Raw genomic sequence first — 21,902 nt, forward strand, 5'->3', positions numbered from 1 at the left:
ACAGTTAGATGGAATTCACTTTGATAGCATTTTTAGGGATAAAATGAGTTAAAAAGTTGCATTGTCTGCAGACGAGTTCTTTCATGGTGGTTCAAACTTGGGTCCTCTTTTCTTTCTGTTTGGTGTTATTTGTTGCCATTTCTTTAGCCTTTCAATATCAAATATAATTTACCACTTTTAAATTCAAGTTTAATTGAAGTTATCTTCATTAATCACAAAAAAACCCCCGACTGCATTGTTGGAGCATCACAACACTGCAGTCCTCTTTCTATGGTACTTTGGAGTCGTGGGCCATCAGCGTAAAAACTGGTAGATCTTGACCCTGGCAGATTCGTAATTGCAACCATGAACTACCAAAATTAGACTCTGAGATAGAAATCATTTAGTTCTGAAAAAAAAAAAAATTTTTATTTGCCTTCTGCTATCTTCAGCTTTTATGATAAAGTCTGTTGGCATTTTCATGCTCTTTTTTCTTGCTTCTTTAAGAGTGTCGTGGTCCAACCTCAGCCAGCAACTGAGCACCACATAGCCGCTCGCTCACTCCCCTCCCCGGTGGGATGGGGAAGAGAATCAGAAGAGTAAAAGTGAGAAAACTCGTGGGTTGAGATAAGAACAGTTTAATAATTGAAAAAAAAAATAATAGTAGTAATAATAATAATAACAGAATATACAAAATGAGTGATGCACAGTGCAATTACTCATCACCCACCGACCGATGCCCAGCCAGTCCCCGAGCAGCGGCCCCCCCCAGCCAGCTTTCCCCAGTTTATGTACTGAGCATGATGTCACATGGTATGGAATGTCCCTGGGGCCAGTTTGGGTCAGCTGTCCTGGCTGTGCCCCCTCCCGGCTTCTTGTGCACCTCCAGCCTTCTCAGTCGGCAGAGCATGGGAAGCTGGAAAGTCCTTGACTAGTGTAAGCACTACTTAGCAACAACTAAAACATCGGTGTGTTATCAGCATTATTCTCATCCTAAATCCAAACCACAGCACTGTACCAGCTACTAGGAAGAAAATTAACTCTATCCCTGCCGAAACCAGGACAAAGAGCTAGGTACTTTTGTTTACATTGAGGGTTTAATGCAGTAATCGTTTACCTTAGGCATGTCAAGATAATAACGCAAGTGTTGGCAATGTCACAGATCTCTCCATGCATAAGTCTTCTTTGGGTGGTACGAAACAATTATAGTGGTTCCATCACCCCACCATCTCCATGAGACTGTGGTTGGGACTTCTTTACAAAGAGCAGAGCCTGGACTTGCGGAACAGCTCGAGAAGCCTGAAATAAGCTATTCTGTCATCTGGAATAGGAGAAAGATTTAGATCTGCCTTGTGCTTCCTTCTGGACGTGCATCAGCTTACTCCTCTGCAGATTAAGCCTGTTTTTCTGTATAAGTGATATATTTCAACCAGGAAGAGGAAAGAGCCTGTTCTCCATAAATACCAGGTTTTATTTTTCTGTAGACTTATCTCTATACATCTCCAGAGGCAGGGGCAACTAATTTAACTAATAGTTTGTTTCACACATGCTTTTTTCATTAAAGGTGTAATTTGCTGTAGGAGTTACTTTTTTAGTCTGCCATTATTTTCTCATGCCCTCGTGTTTCCAGTTGCGTTGCACCCTCTCTGCATTCAGACTACACAATCTTCAGGCCAAGTTAAGCTGAAGATCGCACTGCTAAAATCTAACTGCTTTCTATGAGGAATTAGTAGCAGGGAAAACACCTGGAGATTATGTTTCTGCCTGCATGAAAAATGCCGGCACAATGTCTGACAGACATATAAATAATAATAAACTGGAGAGTGAGAAATAAAGAGGAAGGGTCAAGAACACACTTTTTTTCAGGAGGATTTGGGAGAACATAGAGGATCAGTAGGCATAAAGGATGAGGAAAGTGTTTCAGACAGAAAGCTGTAGTAAACAAAGCTCTTGCTCTCTGAACAGAAGTGAGGTTTTGTTTGAAACAAACCCCTGGACTTCCTACTACATAGTACATAAAGCCCAAGTACTTTCCAAAGTGGAGGAAAATCAGTATTTTGAAATAAGCCATCATACTTTGCATACAGGACTTCTGTAGTTCAGAAATACTGTTTAACTAGTACCATACAGATAGTAAAATAGCTTAGTTTTCGGGGGAGGGGTGTTACATTTTTAAACAGCACTAGGAAAGAGCAAAAAAATCATAATGCTTTTCTGTCTGTATACAAAATAAGCTGCTCACCAGAAAGGAGGATGGCTTTTAAAGCAGCCTTGTTTTAGATTAGAAATATGATATATGAACATTAGTTTAACCTGGAGTTAGACAGCTAAATAGGCTAAAAAATTCCTTTTTGGGGTTTATGCCTTAAATTTCAGTATGAGCTTTATTTAATATAACAGCTACTAATGAGAAATAGCACCTTAAAAGATCTCTGACAGAAATTACACCTTAAAAACACCTGTTTTGAAGTTTGCCAATCCTGAATTAAACAAGAGCTGTAGACTGTAAGCTTGGTTATAGCCTGTTGTTTTCTCATTCGTACGGCTGGAGGCATAGTTACGGATGGGATGCCACCACAAGCAACCTCAACTTTTCTGGATGCTTCAGGTCTCAGTGCAACAGGGACAGAGAGGTCTATTTCTGTAGGACAGCGTGGAGGTCATAGTGCTGTGATTTTCATTGATTATGACAAAATCATGACTTTTGTCTCTGCAAACTGCTATAAATAACTTGTACTTAAAATGTGAGGCGGATGCTGAAAAGCAAACAAGTTCTTGTTGTCCTGATAGCTTGTCACAGCCAGATAACTATGATTTTACAGAGGAAACACTGATTCCTGTTTAGAAAAATAAGCCGTTCTGAGAGGGTCAGTCAGAAGCCATTCATATAACTTATCTACCTTTAAAAAATGTTTTTGTCCCTTTAGATTTCTTTTTTCTAGTCTTTCTCCTTCTTTGAGTTTGTGCAAACCTTTTCTGGCTGTTGCCAGAGGTAATCAACAACCTGGGACCTAATTTTTTGTGTGAACCTGGGGTTCCAGTGGGTGAACACATATTCCTTCCCGTGCTGATCCTAAAAATGCCCTCTGAGCAAATGTTGTTTATTGCTGCAGCGTGAAGACTCAGTGAATCTGTTGCTTGGAAATGAGCTGAACGTGATGCAAATCACGTTGTGACCTCCCGGTCTTCAGCCCAGCCTTAAAGCACCTGGATTGTTTCGTTTCCATTGTAAATACCTCAGGTCTGGTGGCCAGAGCGCCTCTCCTTGCTGGTGCTGAGCTGGATGTGATGCTTATGCCTGGGAAGGCAAGTGGCTGGGCAGCTAGCAGTGTTAGATAAACAGTCATCTTTTCCTGCCCATGTTGACCAACTTTTGTTGCGTGCACTTCTGATGATTTTTGGCAATGAAGATTTAGCTCTCTCTGCTGTATCTTGTATTATTTTACAGTTAGAGTCAGCACATGCAGTCACTTCTCAGCAGCTCTTGGAAGAGCTGCATCAAGTACCAACAAGAAGCAATGCTACGATATTCAAAAGACTTCATTGTCATTTCTCTTTTTCCTCCACTCCCCACAGTCTCCTGCTTTTTAAAAAAGCCCTTCTCTTTTTTGCTTCGTGTTTTGACTTTTCTTTTTCTTTTTTGAGCTGTATATTGAACTCTGACTTCCATTTGGTTTTCAGCTGCAGTTTCTGGTCTCCAAACATTTCCATCTTGACTTCTTACTTAAATGAAGATGACTCTTTGAAATTGTAATTCTGAGGTTTTGCTTTTGGACAGTTTAAAAAGATCTGTTGCCTATTTTGAATTCTTCTGAAATGTATTATCCGACTTATAAACTAACCTAGCTGTGACACAGTTCTGACAGGGTTTATTTTGCTTCCAAGGGCCTCTTGTTAGACATTCATTATTTAACTGCTAGCATTTTGAGACCTTGGTGCTTCTGTGGCTTGTAAATATGACTTCCTTAAATAATTTATGGCTAAAATTTAACTGTTAAATAATTTATATTTGCTAAAATGTGAGCATTTTAGAGAATATTTTCAATTGGTGAAAATGTTTCATTTGAGTATTAGGCCTTCAGACTCATGCTCAGTTTTACATCACATGGAATATTGTGATAAGACCATTTCTTATGTATTCAATAGACATAAAGTAATCTTGCTATGGAAGGCAGTATTACTATACTGCAGTATAAGAAAAAACCCCAATTATAAAACTGTCCCAAAAACATTTTGAAATTTCCTTAAGAGTGAATATATTTCAGAAACAGAGAAGACATTTTTTGACGGTTGGACTCGATGATCTTAGAGGTCTCTTCCAACCTTAATGATTCTATGATTTTTGGTGTCCATCTAAAGCGGTACATTGCATAGGTTATACTGTAGGATAGGTTATACTGACTAGGATGTACTGTACTAGCATTAAATAGAAAGCATACGGTTTTGCGGTGACAGAGATTCAGAACTTTTTGCAAAGAATTAAAATACCTTCCTGCTATTTTAGTGGCTAAAGAAAGCGAAGGTTTCCTAATATTTTAGTTGAATCAAGATCACATACTTCTTTAAAAGGGAGACTTCTCTCACATTCTCTTGTTTTCCTCCCCCCTCCTAGCTGTACTAAAGCAAGAACTTAGTAAATGAGATCTCCAGCCAGAGCTATTTGCCTTTCCTTTGCTTTTCTGACTTGCACCGGGAGCGCAGTGGGCTGTGTGCCACTGGAGAAGCACTAATACGCCGGATCTCAAAGCTGCCCTGTTTCCGTGCGGCTATAGTGTTCCTTCAAATCTGAAGACTGATGAATGGCTTCCTCGAATAAATTCCTTCTATATAGTTGCCAATAACGAGAAAGTGATGCATTTCTAAACATGCCGTGGCTCCTTTTGGTATTTATTTTGGCATTGAAGAAGTGGAACTAGATCTTCTGAGTGTTGAGGCATCTTAAGTAAACGCTGGCACTCTAGTGAGGGACAAGGGTAGGTGGTTCAGTTACCATCTTTCTCCATTTCTTCAAGCCACTGATTTTCTGCAGGGAGATGAAAAATAACATGAATTCACAAATTCTCAATTGCCTCTGAGAGGACTACTCAGCAAATGGGGTCCACTAGGATTTCCGTCACCAGGCAATTAATGCTGCCAGTGATAGATGTGATTAATAACTCATGAGCTCTTTACTATCCAGCTCTTTACAGTTGCATAAATCAAGGTTACGTTGCATGCTTCCTCTGTTATTTTTCTTCATGAATGCTTCAAAGAAGTGCAAGCATAGTAAATGGAATATATGGGCTTTTCTTTGAATATTTCTCTTACTGAAGTAGAATATATTTTCCCAGTGATCAGAAGATGCAGCAGCTTTGTTTGTTTGTGACAGCCAGATGTAAAAGTCACCCAGCCTGAGCTATGGTGGAGGGAGGCTGGGTTTCCCAATACTGCCCGTACTTGCTCAGTCACATTCATTTGGAGAGGATTATGCTTTTATCCCCTTTCTCTTGCTTCCCATTTTATGCTGAAAATGTCAGAGAGCGCCTTTCCTTGGGACACAGAGGCTTTATGCTGAGGGCTGTGGGCAGTGCCTTGGACGCCTGGCTTGCAATAGCAACCTTTTTTACTGCACAGCTTAAAACTATTCCAGAGGTAGGAATAAGAGCAGATTGTTCTCTCCTCTAGGATATTCTTACAGCAGCTTTCAAATTCCTTTTTTTTTAAATTTTCAGCTTTTTTCCCCCTATGTTAGTACAAATCTTCATTCCTGTATGTTAGATCCCAATTATTACGATATTATTGACTGTTTGCACTCCACATCACTCTTACGGCTCTGAAAGAGGTTGCTATGATGAGTCTTAATTCTCTGGACTAAGGACTCTTTAGCTGGACTGGAAAGGTGCAGCTGGAAAACTCAGTGACACAGGTGCTCTGGGCAAACTCACATGCGTCCTTCAACATGACATTCCTTTGTTCCAACAATATTACTGCATTTAATTACAGAACTCACAAATTCGAACATCTCTCTCCTTGGATAATATGCAATATCCTTTACAATTTTTTTTTTTTTCTGTAGGCTTTCAAAAGAGTTTTTAACGATATTGTATCAGACGCGAAGGCATTTTTATCTGAATTACTCCCTGGTCCTCACTTGTTTTTCAATACTATAGATGCTGGAAGGACTTCTCTATATTGATAGTTGGGGCAGAAATTGTGGATTTCTGTGTAGCAAGGTACCTGATTACATTGTAAGTATGACCATGTGCATTTATTTAGTTTCCCTTAGGGTGATATTTTATCTTTTGCTTTACAGCACTTCAGACTTTTGAGTCTGCTGTTTGTAGAGTCATACATCTGGGAAATTCCTCATGGGGTAGCAATAGCCATTATCTTTCACTTTGTGAAAAACAAGCTTAATGATCAATTCTGTATAAACTTTAGTCTGCAATAAGACCGTGTGTGATACTGTCGTCATGCTCACTCCTATTCCCTTTTGTATTTTTATTAATTATTCACCAGTTCATTCAGCTAGAAGTATCAGAAGACATTTAAGTCATGTGGAAGGCAACAACCCTTCTTTCTTTTTTCCAGATAATTTTCATGGACTTGAAACTCTAAATTTCATTAAAACAAAAAACTTTCTTTGAAAAAAACCTCTCCATAGTCTCCCCTCTTTGTTTGGGTTTTAGAGAAAGAAATCTTGAATTTTGGGACAACCTGAAGTTAAGAATGATCAACGACTTTTTTTAACCTTTTAAAACTTCTGCAGAGGAGGGATCACGTTCTGTGGGGGTGCCACAGTCCCAGGTTAGGACGCGTCCATCGTGCAGCTGCTGTGAGGGACACAAGTACGTTTGAAGAACAGTCAGTAGCCTGTCTTTGTCCTTGGCATTGCTTTCTTATCCATGTGAAATGATGCATACTGTTCTAGTTCTTGCTCTGGTCACAATAACGTACCTTTAGAAATGTTTCAGAGCTTAATAAAGTTTATTGGGAGGTTTCTGAGGTGCTATTAAGCCTCCAGACCAAACTGTCAGTGTGTATTGTGGTTTGCAGGCAGAACTGGCAAAAAGTGCCTGTTCTCACAACCTCAAATAAGAGCAAGTTGGAAAAAATAAAATCTGGGTCACTGCTTGTGATGAGTAAGCAGTTCCCAGAGCATCGAGCCATTTTTTCCCCCCTCTGGGAAGCTGTTAAGGAACATCGTAGCAACAAAATCCTGGTGCAGTTTATTAGGCCTCCCTTGCTTACAAAGTTTCTGTTACAAGTTACTATTTTTGCGTCTTTGGACTGTGTTATACCTAACAAGGTGTCAGTTTCTCACCTTCCGTGCTCTTCTTGCTTGGTAGATTTTTTTTCATGTGGACCACTATAGATCATATTAATCTATGGAGTGTTTTACTGGAGTTTTACAGAATAAAAGAACAAGCTTAGCAGTGTCGTAAAGTTACAGTAGACTGCAGCACTCTAGACAGGGCAGTCCAAATGAAGATGGAAATTATAGCCCCAAAAGTTGGTGCAGTGTACTTTAACAGATCAGCTCACTAATTTGTCTTTTCCTCATCTTAGGTTAGTAATTTTAGAGCTAGGCTGGAAATGCAGTTGGGAATATGAAGAGAGGAGAATGATGTGACCTGGCTGACGACGGCAGAGTTGCAAATGAATTCTTGAATTCTGTGGTTTGCTCTGACTTTTTGGGCCGCCTTTCTGTCCTAGCTTTCTCATCTATGAAACAGATAGGCCAGCCAGGTGGTGTCCGCTTTGATTACTGTTTGTAAAGTGCTTTGATCACTCAAACTCCTCTTTTAGCACTAATTACTCCTCGAGTGTATTCATGCTTGGAAGCGAACAGGCAGTCCGACTTCTGCTAGGAAGGATAAAATGCAGGAAGCCAAGGGAGGGCTGAGCCCAGGACAGACTGTACCTGGGCTTCGGGAGGGTATCTGGAGCCCAGCCAGCCTTCTGCGTCGTGTGCCCTGGAAGGGAATTAATTGTGAATTCTGGTGACGCAGAGAGCCTGTAGGCAATGCTTGTATCACAGGTCCCTATAATATCAGCTCCGTGCAAATCTGCGAGGTGTAAGCCTACACGCATGTGGATTCAGCAGAATGAAAGGCAGGTGGTGCAGGTGAGCCTCTGTCCCCTGGTAGTTAGACACATCACATCACACCACATGAGAGGAGGTGCCTTCTCACTGCCCCGCGCAGAGGGTAGCCTGCACTGCCTGTTTGGCTTTGTAAAGCTTTACCTCCTTGTTACTTCTCAACAGAAACTTGCAAGCAGAGTACGACCGTTTGAAGCAACAGCATGACCACAAAGGACTGTCTCCACTGCCGTCCCCACCAGAGATGATGCCGGTTTCTCCGCAAAGCCCCCGGGATGCTGAGCTCATTGCAGAAGCCAAGCTGCTTCGCCAGCACAAGGGCCGCCTGGAGGCCAGGATGCAGATACTGGAGGATCACAACAAACAGCTGGAGTCGCAGCTGCACAGGCTGAGGCAGCTGCTGGAGCAGGCGAGTCCTCAGGCCTTTCTTCTAGATCTCTCTAGAGTCATCTTCCAAACTGGGTGTGAAGCGTTATCAATAACGACAGCAGACCAAGAAATCATAACAGTAGAGGCTAGTCAGAGAATAATATTAAATTGTTCTACAGGCTGCAAGTGAGAAGGTGAAATCACGTTTCGCTGTTCTTATTTAGTCGTCTTCCTTGTTTTATTCAGAATTCAAATCCATTGTTTGCATGGATATATTTACTTTAAAACAGGCAGAAAATTGTGTGTATTCATGGAGATACAAAGATTTGTGCAACTGTACTGAGCCGTTAATAACAATCTCTTCTTTTTTTCTTCAATTTTCAGCCGCAGGCAGATGCCAAGGTGAATGGTACAACGCTATCATCTCCTTCTACCTCTTTGCAGAGGTCAGACAGCAGTCAGCCAATGCTTCTTCGTGTAGTTGGCAGCCAGACTTCAGAAACCATGGGTAAGATAAGAAAGTTCAGATTGTCATAAAAAATAGTTATAGTCCCATTTCCCAGCAAAAAAATCCTTAAAGACAGAAAATACTCTGCTCTCCTGTTTACTTCAAATGAGAATCAAGTAGACATTTGCAATGGTCTTCGATGTCATCTGGCTGTTTACGCTTTACATCTTCATTATGGTTCAGGCTTTTGCTTTTGATCGTGATGCACTCAGTAGCATCGATATTTTGACATTAAACACAAAGCTCAGCCAGGGCTTGACTTCTGAAAACAAATATCATTAAAAAGCTAACTATTTTAGTCAAACTGACTTTCAGCTATTAAGCATGACGTGGCTGATTTAAATGCACATAGTATTAATTATGGCTAAGAGATTAAATGTATGATTAATCATCCCCATGTTAACTGATGTGATCTTGTTTTTAATATGTCATGGCTCAATCAGTAGGATTGAGCTGTCACTCATAGGCAGTGCTCATCTAGTGTCTTTTCTAAATATCACATCAGATATGATAATGAACATCATGAGTTGTGGAGTAAGGTTAAATAATAATATTCTGTAGCTAGAGGCTGGAATTATTATTTTGATGCTTTTAGTAACTGCTCTGTAGCATTTCCTAATTTCCTATCTGCTATATAATTAATAAGTATTTATTACCAAGTAGTAAGGATTTTCTGGTAGTAAAAAAGCAATCAAGTGTTGCAGCATCTTTAAGCAAATGTACTTAAATTACTTCAACAAGATAATATTTGAAGTCTGGTGAAAATATTCAGCTTCATACATAGAAATTTATTTAGTGTACGTTAGAGAGAGGCTTTGGGAAAGAGTGAGAGGCTTAAGTGAGAGCTTTTGTCTTCACTGCAGTTAGTGAAAGAGTCAATGACAGCGAGAAATTGAATGGGAGGGGACATTCTGCTGTGTCTGAAGTGCCATCGTGGTGGGAGATACAGCTTGTTCAGGGGCTTTTTCTTCCATCCTGAGCGTAGGCAATAATGTCAGCCTGTGCCATTATCAAACAAGATGGGTTCTGTATGCCCTACAACAAAAAAACGTGAAATAAACTGTACCTGTAGGAATGCTTAAGTTAAATCCTGGGGGTGAGAGTACAGTCACAGGTAACAGCAATTTCATTTGGATCTTTCTTTAATCGTATTACTAGTGAGTAAATATTTTGCAACAGAGTAGACAAAGTGTATCGGTGGAGTAATTTGCATGGCTTTCTGAAGAAATGTCATTAATTTCATCACATAAAATATGTTAATTAAAATACACAAGAAAAGATAGGAAGACAGTGGTTCCCAGCCATTTTATTAAAAGTCTTGTAGTTTCATATTTTATTGTTTAGTAGGACAAAATACAATAATGTACTTCTTTTCATTTGACTTGATATAAAATTACTCCCATTTAACTTGTGAGACTGAAATTAATTAATTAACACACATATAATCATATAAACTGCTAAAACTTATTAAAGCAAATATTTAGACGTGAATTGGGGTTTTTTGTTTGTTTGATTGAGCCAATATGTGGAAGGACAGTGAGACATTGAATCATTATCAGTATGATCGTGTTGAGACTCAGCAAAGCAACGCTGTTGACAGCACAGAGCGGAGCTTATAAAAAGAATTACTAACCGAGCTAACAAACCGCAACTAATTCAGTTTGTCGAGTCTTCTTTCACACCCGAAAGCTTTGATTGCTAGTCTGAGAGTTTTCTGAAGCGCAACTTAAAATATTCTTGAACTGTGAAGGGAACCAGAGGGGTGTTGTAAATAATGCTCCCAGGCAGCAGGCATGCGCCCAGTAATGAGGGAGTCACCATTTTCGAGAAAATACTGAGGATCTCTAGGTCTCTCCAGCAATGAGGTAATGTAGTGGTAGCTTTTATATATTTTTCTTTTTGAAAGGAGACCTTAGTTTTTTTAATTTGAATGTAGACCCACTGCGCTTCTCTGTCGCTCTGCTTTCTCAAGGAGAGATTACTGTAAAAGGTTTTCCACCCTCAGTGTTGTTCAGCCATTTGGTAGAAGCAGCAACCCAGTCAGATCCTAATATACAAATAGAAGAGCTTATCCCTTGATAACCTGAAGTACACCTGGGCAAGTGGAAAGGTTCTGCTTTTCTTCTCATGGAGTCCTAATGGGAAAGGCCTGATCTTTGGCCTTTCTCCCCCAGTAATGTAGCAGCAGAGGAGTTTCTCTGAGGCATGTGAGCCAAGACGTTGTTGCTGAACTTTAATTCATTCAGGTACCACCAGAATATTTGAGACGCACCCAGCTCTCCAAGCCTTTTGTAGAAACACGAATGAGGAAGACTGTTTTGGGTTAAGAGAGGTAATTGAGGTCTGAAGGTGTCTTTTACTTTCGTCGGGTTGCTTGGCTGATGTCTTATTTTGTCACTTACAAGGAAATGCTCAGAAAAATCATCCAAATGAGAAAAAATAAAAATAATGCATTTTAAATAAAAGATACAGCAGTCTTGAGGGTCAACACAGTTCAGTTTGTATCAGCACTTACCAGGACATTTGGAAATCGGTACCTGTCCTCAGTTCTTCTTGACCAGGACAGCAGAACCACTGCCCTCTTCTTCCAATCTTTAGGGCCAGGTGGTTTTCTGCAGGCATGCTGCTGGGTAGAAGCAGCAAGATCTTTCTCTTGAGTTTTCACCTTGACATCCAGCAGAGGCTGGAAAGACGTTACTCCTGCTAAGGCACCGCTGTTGGTGCAACACTTGATGCGAAAGTAGCTCATGGTGTGAGTTGATTTGTGTGAACCCAGCACCAGTCAGAAGCTGGACAAACTGCAAGCAGTCTCAGCACATATTTTTAGACCATTAATGAAATAAAAGAAGCTGATACAAAGACCATCACTTACACGAATTAAGTGCTTCTTGCAGACACTTCACCCCACTTCTTGTACTGGAGTCGGAAAAATTGCTTTTGGTCAGTAATAACTCTTGTGAAACTCCTGGCCCTAAGGTGAGGCCGACACTAAGCCTAGTAATAGGAAATATATGCAGTCCTGAAGTGTTCCTTTAGTATCTCTTTTAGTAGGCTTTCTACTAGCATGGAGTACCTCAGTGTTTAAAGAATGTAAATGCTAACAGAAAATCAAGCAGTTTATTACTCAAGTTGAGTAGGGCAGGACATGTTAGAATAAAGGGTCATTAAGTCATTTTCAAAATAAGGATGTACCTCTCACGGTTATTACAGCAGGCAAAATTGCTTTTGTGTTTTAATAGGGATAAAAGAAATCTAGTAAAAAAGGAGAATCTCGCTCAAAGTATATCCTTTAGGTGTATTCTTTTTTCAGATGCTTTATTTGTATTGGAGGCTAGGATCTACAGTAAAATCAACATATGGATTTTACTTATCCGAAACCATGACCAAAAAAAACCCAGTAAAAATAAAATGTATTGAATTTCCATTAAGCTGCTGCCCTATAATCAGGTTATAGAAATTATTCAGTGGGAGAAATGTATTTCACTTTATTAAACTGCTGCTAAACCCTTTTACAGTACAACTGAATGTTCTTGGAGCGCCAATCTGATGCAATTAAACTGTCAGAAATATTAATACTGATGCAGATGAGAATCTGGGTTTCTACTGATGTACGCAGCTAGGCAAAGCAGTGCTAACGTGAATCCAGCACTATTAGAAAGCTGCTCAATAGCAGCACTCACAACAGCAATTTCTTTTTCCATTAATAGAATAAGAGAAGCCGAAACAACGAGTGTCATTTATGGAACTAAATGTTCCTAGCAGACATTTTACCCCACTTCTTTTACCAGAGTAGATTATTTCTTAAATCCCTTTTTACGAATTAAAGTCAGTGTTAATTGTTTAAAATTCATTGTTTAATTTCACTTAGATCCTTAAAAAGAAAGAGAAACATAATAGTCAACAAAATTCACCTTTAAAATTTTGATTGTATACTAAGCAGAAAATGTGTTTAAGTGAACAGCCTTAGCTTCGTGAAGGACGTACACAACGGCAGGCTGTTAGCAAATGGTTTTATAGTGGCTCTCATGCAGTGGTGTGGCTTTGCTTCCCAGGCGAGGATGAGCTGCTCAGCCCTCCCCAGGACACAAGCACAGGTTTGGAGGAAGTGATGGAACAGCTGAACAACTCCTTCCCCAGCTCCAGAGGTGAGTGCTGCTGCCCGCGGCAGATGAGAGGGAAGAAGAGAAAAGTGCTTTCTGTTCCTTGATGTTTTCAGGGGGTTGTGTTTTGGTTTCAGGTTTTTTGCTGCTCTTTGTTTTCGTTTTAACAATAGCTGTAGAGAAACCTGTCTTACTTAAGAGCGGAGAAGCAGCCTGCTCCTCCTTTACCTTAAGCTACCTCCACAGGTAGCCCTTGCTAGATACGCGGATGAAACGATGTCTGTCTGAGACGGTTTTTCCCTGAGCATTTTCTTCTCTTCCCTTTTGCCATGTTCCTTTTCTCACAGCTTCTCTCCTTTTCAGTTAGTCCCCTTGCTGATTTATTTTTAATACATGTCTTAGCACATTTTTCTTTCGTCCTTACCTTTCTCCAAGAAGAATCTGGTTCGAAATAACATTGAAGTTCTGAGTCAAAGTTCTCGACCTTGTAGCACTTGGGTCCAGAGTGATGGAGGAAAAACAAGTGGGCTGCTTGTTTGTGCAGCGTAGGCTGCACTTGTACGTACAGCCACAGCATTTCTTTCCGTGTTTCCGTTTTGCTCATTCCTGTTGTTTGCTAAAGATAAGCATTTGTATTACTGGGATTTATTTGTTCAACCTTTTTTCATTTAAGAAGGTCTTTTCTGAGCCCAGAGAAAATACTCTGCTGCCAAGAAAAATGGCTTAGATTCCTAGCAGGAGATGGGAAGTTTGGGATATTACCTGTTGCTGTGAAAGAAGGCTCAGACATAAACCTCTTGGCGAAAGAAAGTCCCGGTGTCTATTGACAGCTTGTTAAGTGGATTTCAGTAGGGGCATAGACTTACCGCAGGGCCCCTTGCACAGGTTTCACACATCACCCAGAGGTTCTTCTTTAGTAGATAAATGCGTTAACCATCATGCTAGACTTTCAGTGAAGTCGAGTTTTCTCCATCCTTTGATTTCAAAGCAAGCTCAGCTCTCACCAGGCATCATCTGTGAGCAGTGGAAAAGGAGAAGGCAATATAAACTTCATAAGATCTCGTGCTATAGATCAAAAGATGGAATCATTTAGAAAGATATTATTGAAGAAAATCTAATACAATGTATTGTTAGCTACGTTCATCTCCACTTCAACATTATACAAAAAAGTCGTATGTCCAGCCCTCATTTTGCCTAGATATTAATTATCAGAGGCAACAGATGAAAAATCGTTCAAATATTGGTATATAGATAAAAATGGACTTGTTTTTAAAGTTGCTGTGTACACAAGGTTGCAACAGACAGTGCTTTCTTATCAGCGACCATCATTTGTGTAAATATGTTGTATTTAGGAGATCCTGCGTAATATTCACCAAATGTGGTACCTAATTTGTAATCATAGCTGATGACACTGACAAACAGCGTTTCTTCTTAAAAACAAGCTTAGTTTTAAGTAAAATAGGAGCAATTTACGAAACAACAGTTAATGAGATATTTGAAATACAGTGGTGCATTTCCTGTGTATAAATAGGTAGAGATCAGTCTGTTAGATATCACTCCCTACTGACTGTGAATAGAAAAGGTTTTTAATTTTATTAGTGAAAAATACAAAGCTTCATGAATCAAACTGACAGAATATAAAGTTTAGTGGGGCAAAAAAAAGATCTGAAATTAGTAACATCAGTTAATATTTTAATTCTGTAAGTTATAGCTTAACTTCACATTTTCATTCTGGTGATGCAAAATGTGGTCATTTAAATGCAGAGAAAGAACGTATTCAATTATTTTGTTTCTCCATTCCGCAACTATGTTAAAAGTGTAGTATGTGATCACAAGCATCCCTAAAAGAGATTGCAGTTTATATACTTTCCTGCCTGATTAACAGCCGTAGAGGACAAAAATACTCCCTAGCTGCGTGGAGGGCTGCGAGTGAGGAGGAGGCACAGTCTGTCTTTGACATGTGTCGTCTTCTGTCCTCCTCAGCCAAGCCGTGAGAGGAGCTTCTGGTGCAGCAGCCAGGAGCAGGCACAGGCCGTCAGGCAGAGTCAAGCTTCCCAGAGGATTTTTCTTCTGGGCCTGACCAAGGCACTGTCGGGCTGAGCCAGAATCTGCCTCTTCCTCTCTCTTTGGCTACATGAAAAGACTAGTCCAGCTGGGAGAAAAAGTCATTCACTTTTTGGAGAATTGTACCGGGTTTTGGCTAAAGAGATTAGGACCTTGATTAGGTTTCTCTGTTCTTCATGTATCTTTTGATGCATTTGCACGAATGCCAGGTTTGTATAGTTGCTTTTGGTTGAGGAATAGGAATGGTCAGGCCCTCTGTGAGAAATAGTTTGTCCCACAACCAGTGCAAATGGATTGCCATTCACTGGTTGATATAGAAGGCTACTGACATTGTCAATTTTGCTGAGATCTCATGCAAACTTCAGTTATTGGAGTTTTCTTCTACTCCCATTTTAACGATTAAATGATATTCAACTCATAACCGCATAAACAAAGCTTACATCCCCAGCTAATTTGCTGCAGCCTCATGTAGACCTTCATTGTGAGATGAAGGTTGCTGTAGTCAGTCAGATTCCACGGGCGTCAGGGATATGACTTAGAATTTACAAGACTGCAGGAAGGAGAAAAGGAAGCAGGGTTGACTGGTCTTAACAAACTACTGAATCAGGGGCCTTTTTGCTGTTGAGAGGTGCAAATCTGTATCTGAGGTTTCCAATCTACAATAAAAGATCGAAGAGTGATTGCAAAAGAGTGAAAGCAGTTTGGCAAGGCAGCCTGAGAAGAGGGCATTAGTGTAAGGATTCAGACGTGGTGCAAGTAATATTTTACTTCTTTGCATTACAGGTTGCATTGAATCTCAAGCTATTTGTAGGTATTCAGGAAACAGAACAGTAAGCCCAAACAAGCAATGAGCACAGATCTATAAAGAATACATTTTCTTGTATTAATTCTTATTAAGTAGAATTAAAAGATTGTCAGATGCAAGAAACTCAGTCATCCCAGTCTGGCATTCAGAACTGTGTTGTGATACAGGAGCTTATGAAATATTATTTGAAAGGTGAATTCAAACTACTTGGCTAAAGCGGTACCACGTGTGATGCATACTATCTTTAGGAATTAAAACTAGAAGGAAGATGGGTTAAATGCCCAAGATTGACTAGTACTAGAATTAGCTTTGTTTATTTCTATACTAATGCTGTAGAAGGAGAAGTCTGCTATGATATTCATAGACCATGTAATTCCAGAAGACCTGCAGAGGACACAGGGCACTCATCAAAACCTACCTAGACTGAAAGTGAGAATAACAAAATGAAATCCAGGAAGGGACAAACATCCATACAAATAACCTGAAATTCCTACATGGAATCAATTGAGGAAATCTAGGGATGTATTAAAAGGCCTAGGAAGTTACTGGCAGGACCTTAAATGTGGGTTTCCTTTGTGGCCTGTAAAAATAAGCACGTTAAATTTCAAGCTAAATGTCCCACTCCAGCATGTCACAGCATAGGGAGTGATACGCCTTTTGAATCAGGGACATAATTCTGGGTATCCTGTTGCCAGTAGGATAATGACAACTTGGAGGAGTGCAGAACAATGTGACAAGAGCGAACTGGACTCTGAAGGCTTTGGTTCATGAGAAGAGTTCAGAGCTGAATGAGCAGTGAAGAGAAAAAAGGACTGAATTTCTGTGCTTGGGTGCACAGATGTGTAGTTGAACATCACAGGATACAAATTAAAAACAAAATATTTAGTCTAAATATCATCGAAAGCATCTGAAGAGTAAGATTTGCTCAGGTTGGGAAATAGTTTTCTAAAGCAAGTAGTACCTCTTATTCTGGACTTCTGAAACAAAGCAGTAAAATGTAGTAGTAATTAATTGTCACTCACCTGGAGATAGATTCGTTTTGATTATGATATTTTCCAAGCTTTTGCTGCATGGAGTTGTTTTTAAAAGGGCATCAAGGCTTCATAGCATCATTTTGAATGTATTTTAGAGAAGCATGTGTTAAACAAATCGTGTCATAGACCTTCATAAGCAGATCTCAGATGCAATAACTTGTGTTACTATATACCTTTTACAGGGTTTTTTTGTTTCTTCAGTTTAACATTTTGGCAGTTCTTGGCATTTCCTAAGGAGCAGAGGACCTCCATGCTCCTTGCACAGCTGACTGTTGGTGCCGAAAGCTGTTTCATTTCTGGAGAGGGAAATTCTGCTGAATACCTGATGATCGCTGTCCTTAAGGAATTTTTCTTTCCTTTTAATCTACAAGGTTTCCCATCCATTCCTCTTTTACTTTGCTGCTCCCAGCAAATTCACAACTGCTGCAGCTGCTTCGAACAGCTGCTGTGCTAACTCAAAACAGATGTCAAAGCCAGAGGTCTGACTTTTAGTGGAAATCTACCATTAAATACCACTTCAGTGGTTTATTTGACCCTGCTTGATAATGGGCCACAGAGGAAAACATTTTCACGCCGTATTTGTGCCCAAGCTACTAAATCTCCGGGGAATTGGTTCACAGTTAGAAAGTAAGATTGGCAGGCCAGTATTTTTAAAGCCAAGTTCATCTCTCCTGCAGCACTGAGGACAAGCAAGTTGCACCGCTTCTGGTGGATCTCATGATGGACCAGGCTGTGTTTTGCACTTATGGTTTTGTGGCAAATGCTTTCTATGAATGAAGCTCAGAGAGGAATTTAGGGGCAGAAGTTCTTGAGCCAACTGAAGTTGGTGAGAGAGCTTCCCAGGCTTCCAATGCAGAGCCCTTGCTGGTGGATAATGAGGAAGTGGGAGCCAAGAAGTGGTTAGAAATGAGACCATGATGGCTTAAAAGAGCTAAGAGGCCACGACATCACGTGAAAACATTTGGAGAGGGATCAGTACTCACCATTATTGTTTAACATAGTATTGCTTAATACAGATATTGTCTTGTGCAGTGAAATTACAAGACCCCACAGCAATAAATAAGTGGCACTAAGAATAGCACCATCTTTTACAAGTTTTGTTTTATCTCGGTCACATAAAAACACACCAGACACATTCTCTGCTCTCACTCTTGCATCAGCCAGGCTCTGTCATGACTGAGGCTAATGTCCTAAGTGGAACTAGCAACTTTCAGCACTGCAAATAATGCAGTTTCTCTTATTCTGACAGCAAAACGTCTTATGACGCAGACTTTTCTTTTCACACTTTACTGAATCAGTGGAAGAGTACCCTGGAGTTGTTATACCGTAGGGTATTCTGGAAATACTCTTCCAATTGAGCTACCCTGGCCTTTTCTGCACTGTATCCCTTTCTCTGTGCTATGGTCCTACATCGCACATCAGTGAGCCCAGATGACTGAGATCCCTTATCACTCCCCTGTACTAAGTGGCTGAGCTTCTCCGCAGATTTTTGCTGGGGTAGCGATGGGGAGGACTAGATCTTTCGTGATTTATAATGCTCAGTCCTGATGTAAACTGGGAATACGTTAATGAATTTAACAAAACCTTAAGGAACTTTTTTTAAGAAAAAAAGCTGTTTGCAGATCCAGATCTCTCCCCTCTGCAGCCCGTCTGTCTCCTGAGTTCAGTGAGAGCGGCAGTGTAGTAGATGCTTTGCGCTCTCTGCTTTGATCTGAATCTGCATAGATGCATGAAGTTTTTATTAATGCCTCTGCTTTCAGGTTTGATTTGATCACTCTCTGTGTACCTTTGCCTGTGATACAATGTCATGTAGATTTCTGAAAAAGACAGACAGACTCTTCTATTTTGTAAGGGCAGGAAATCTTGATTTGAGCAGGAATAATAGATAATTAGCACCCATGGATTGTTTATCAGTATTTTGATGCCTTATAGAACACAAATTTTCAGAACTGCGGCAATACAGACAATCTTCTTCCTCTGCAATTTATGCCAAACCATACTCCTTGCCTTAAAACTTAGAGACACGCATTCATTCATATGCAAAGAAGAAAATAAAGTAAAATCCATTAAACCCTTTTTAATCTTCCTCCAAAAGAAATTAGCTGTTACTGTATTAGTGCTACTCTCTGCTGCATTTGACAAATTCTAGGGCTGATTACTCACCACAGACTTTCCTCACCAGCTGTTTTGTGTGGTGCACAGCTATCCCAGTTACTGTTAAATACATTCATTTTCAAGCAGAATACGGTCTGTCTCGTGTAGATATTTAAATTAGACACTCTGTAGCTGCAGTTTTAGGTGCTTGTGCAGACAGGTAGGCATTTCTTAAGACCTCCGAAAGGATCCAGTATTTTGCATGCAGGCAGTTCCTTCTCTCCTCTTGATCCAAGCTAAACTGTCTTCTGCTGGATCTCATTCATGCCCCAGGACTCTTGCATACCCAGTTGTACCATGCTGCAGTTTCTGGAGGCCTTAGGTAGACCACCTACTCACCTAAACCTTGGGGCTCTTCCTCAGAAGAAGACCGAAGTATGCAATGGATTTTATATCTTCATTTTCAAGGATTTTCTGTTATATGATTTATATTGATGAGAGGTTCTCATCTTCCCTCCTGGGAGGCATTTTTTAGGGAATTTGTGGCTCCTGATAAAAGCGCCAGAGGAGGTCGCAGGCTGCGTAGGCGCTCATGTAAGTCCTAGAGAGTTAGGCAGGCCTGCAAGGTGAAGTCCTTAGAACTGAAGCGACACCTCTGCTGGCCGTCAAACTTGCTCTGGTACCTCTGTGCACCATCAGCACGTGTGGTATAGACATAACCTGAGTCAAGGCTCCCCTTTTTTAGCAGAATAAAAACACACATGCAGAGCATGACTTCAAACCTATTTTTCTACTCTATACATTTCTAATAGTAAGTATGCTACTGGGGAGAGGGAGAGGGGAAGGAAGGGAATAAAACTTCATCTGTTCAGTAAATCGTAACCTTTGCTGTCCAGGCCCTACAGAGGTTGCCCCAGCCGTTCCTGTTGCCTGGAGTTCGTAGTTGAGCAGCGGCTCTGACCTGTGGTGGTCAGTGATGCCATTCACGTCCTCCACCCTCTCCTCCTCTCCTTTGCCACCTCTGCTCAGCTTTACTCTCTTGCTGACCCTTGTTCCGCTCCTTGTAAAATACCTGCAAAGCTATTTATTGTCTTCCTTCCCTTCTCCTGCAGGCTGCCATACCTAGAAAAAAACTCAACAGCAATTAGGTTACTGTTATGCTGACCTGTGTGTTCTCCCGTATGTATCTGTCTCTCTCCCCATTGTCCCATAGGTCGTTTGCAATTACATCATTTACAACAGCTCTGGGGCAAAGATCATCCTCTTTCTTGAACAGCATCTACCGCAGTGACGTTCTCACCTAAGACTGCAAGTCTGGCAGTACCAGTGCTGGCAGTAATGTGCCAGTGCCAGTGGGACACTGCTTCTGGAGACAGCAAGTGTCTTATTGTCACCGGCTGTGTGATGGGAAGGGGGGGCAAAGGGGTGTTTCTGCTGTTGATTGACACCTGGCTTTCTTTTTTTAAAAACGAAAAATATGCTATGATAAGTGTTTGAGAAGAATCAGTATGATCAAAGTATGGCTTCCGTGAAGGCTCATCAGGAACATCTTTTCAGCTAAACCCATTAAGGACTCCTCCATTTTGGCAGTACAACTTGAAAGTGATGAGATACTTTCCCTTTTTTCCCCTTTCACTTGAATTTTTTTTCTCCCTTTCTCCCTCTGCCCCATCAGTTTTACCATGCTTGCAGATCAGCCTGTTGGAAACATCTTTCAGAATACATTTATCTTGAATGTGAGCATGTTGTATTCCAGTGTACAGCTCTAGGTGTAAAATATGTGTGTGTGTGTACACATGTGTATATATGAATGTATACCTGTATATATGTATGTAGGCCATCGTAAAATGTAAAGCGTCTGGATGAATTAATTGGACATTGGGGAAACATGATTTTACCACTAATACTGATTAGTAGAAGTACTCAAATTGAGGAAATTAGATGCTCAGAAAGTGAATTCAGATCTTCTCTGCCATCCTTATCCTCAGCTGAAAGGCCTGTAAGTTGGTGTTAGTAGTATTCTGAAGTGCTTTTGCTAGGTTAAAACCAAGCTGCGGATTACAGAACTGTTCTTGAATAAATCGGCTCAGAATCATCAGTGGATTTCAGTGCACTTTCAGTCTTTGTTTAAAGCAGAAATGCGGTTATTTTATATTAAATTCCTAAATGGAAATTGAAGTGTCTCTTACAGTGTAAAATATATATTCACGTGTGGTTTTTCCCTTTCTTTTCTGATATTTCTTCCACTTCCTTTCTCTGTTCCTAAAGGAAGAAATGCCCCTGGAAAGCCAGTGAGAGAGGTTAGTGAGATGCAGGCTCACTGCCATGGCTTCTGTTTGTCACAGCTTGCTTTCTGTGCCCAGCATGCGTGTGACGGCAGCACGGGTTTGCTTGGGTTTGGTGAAGGGTGGGGGTGGTTTTATTTTGCTTTGGGTTTTGTTTGATTTTGCTGAGTGCATTCCCCATGTGTGCTCTAACAGTAGCATACCTCTCAACTTTCAATGGAGACAATGTCAGCTCAGGGATCTGCATTTTCCTACATCCTCCCAGAGGTGGAAACTCAGGAATGGGGAGGAGAAAATAATACATTGAAATTAAGCCTCTGTATGATAAATGTGGTCAGCAAATATGCTGCAGTCATTGACTTATGTTCTGTTGCTTTTGTATGTAAGCACAACAGGGACACCCATTGTCTCTTGCTGTTCAGCTTACATACTCACAATTGTATTTACATATATGTGCCAATACACCAACCGTCATCTCCAGTTAATAATCGTTTTTTTCTTTTTCTTTAGAACAGTGAGAGTTGAGAGGTATAAGAGATTCAGGTGTTTTAATTTCCTGATATACTATTGCAGAATGAGGA

At 40.5% G+C, this 21,902-nt stretch overlaps 1 protein-coding gene across 18 annotated transcripts in view; it reads left to right on the forward strand.

Annotated features, from left to right (window-relative positions):
• DMD (dystrophin) overlaps positions 1-21,902 on the forward strand; it is a 1,394,632-nt gene that overhangs the window by 1,364,552 nt on the left and 8,178 nt on the right. For 11 of the 18 annotated variants that reach the window (XM_076355694.1, XM_076355734.1, XM_076355779.1 and 8 more), the window contains 3 exons: positions 8,228-8,471; positions 8,816-8,939; positions 12,992-13,084. In XM_076355694.1, the coding sequence (XP_076211809.1) occupies positions 8,228-8,471; positions 8,816-8,939; positions 12,992-13,084 (461 nt within the window). Of the gene's footprint in view, positions 1-8,227; positions 8,472-8,815; positions 8,940-12,991; positions 13,085-21,304; positions 21,337-21,902 lie in introns of all 18 variants that reach the window. The other 7 variants (XM_076355714.1, XM_076355752.1, XM_076355772.1 and 4 more) reach the window with 2 other exon arrangements.

This window comes from Aptenodytes patagonicus, chromosome 1 (assembly GCF_965638725.1).
Source record: "Aptenodytes patagonicus chromosome 1, bAptPat1.pri.cur, whole genome shotgun sequence".
In the NCBI taxonomy this organism is placed as follows: Eukaryota; Metazoa; Chordata; class Aves; order Sphenisciformes; family Spheniscidae; genus Aptenodytes; species Aptenodytes patagonicus.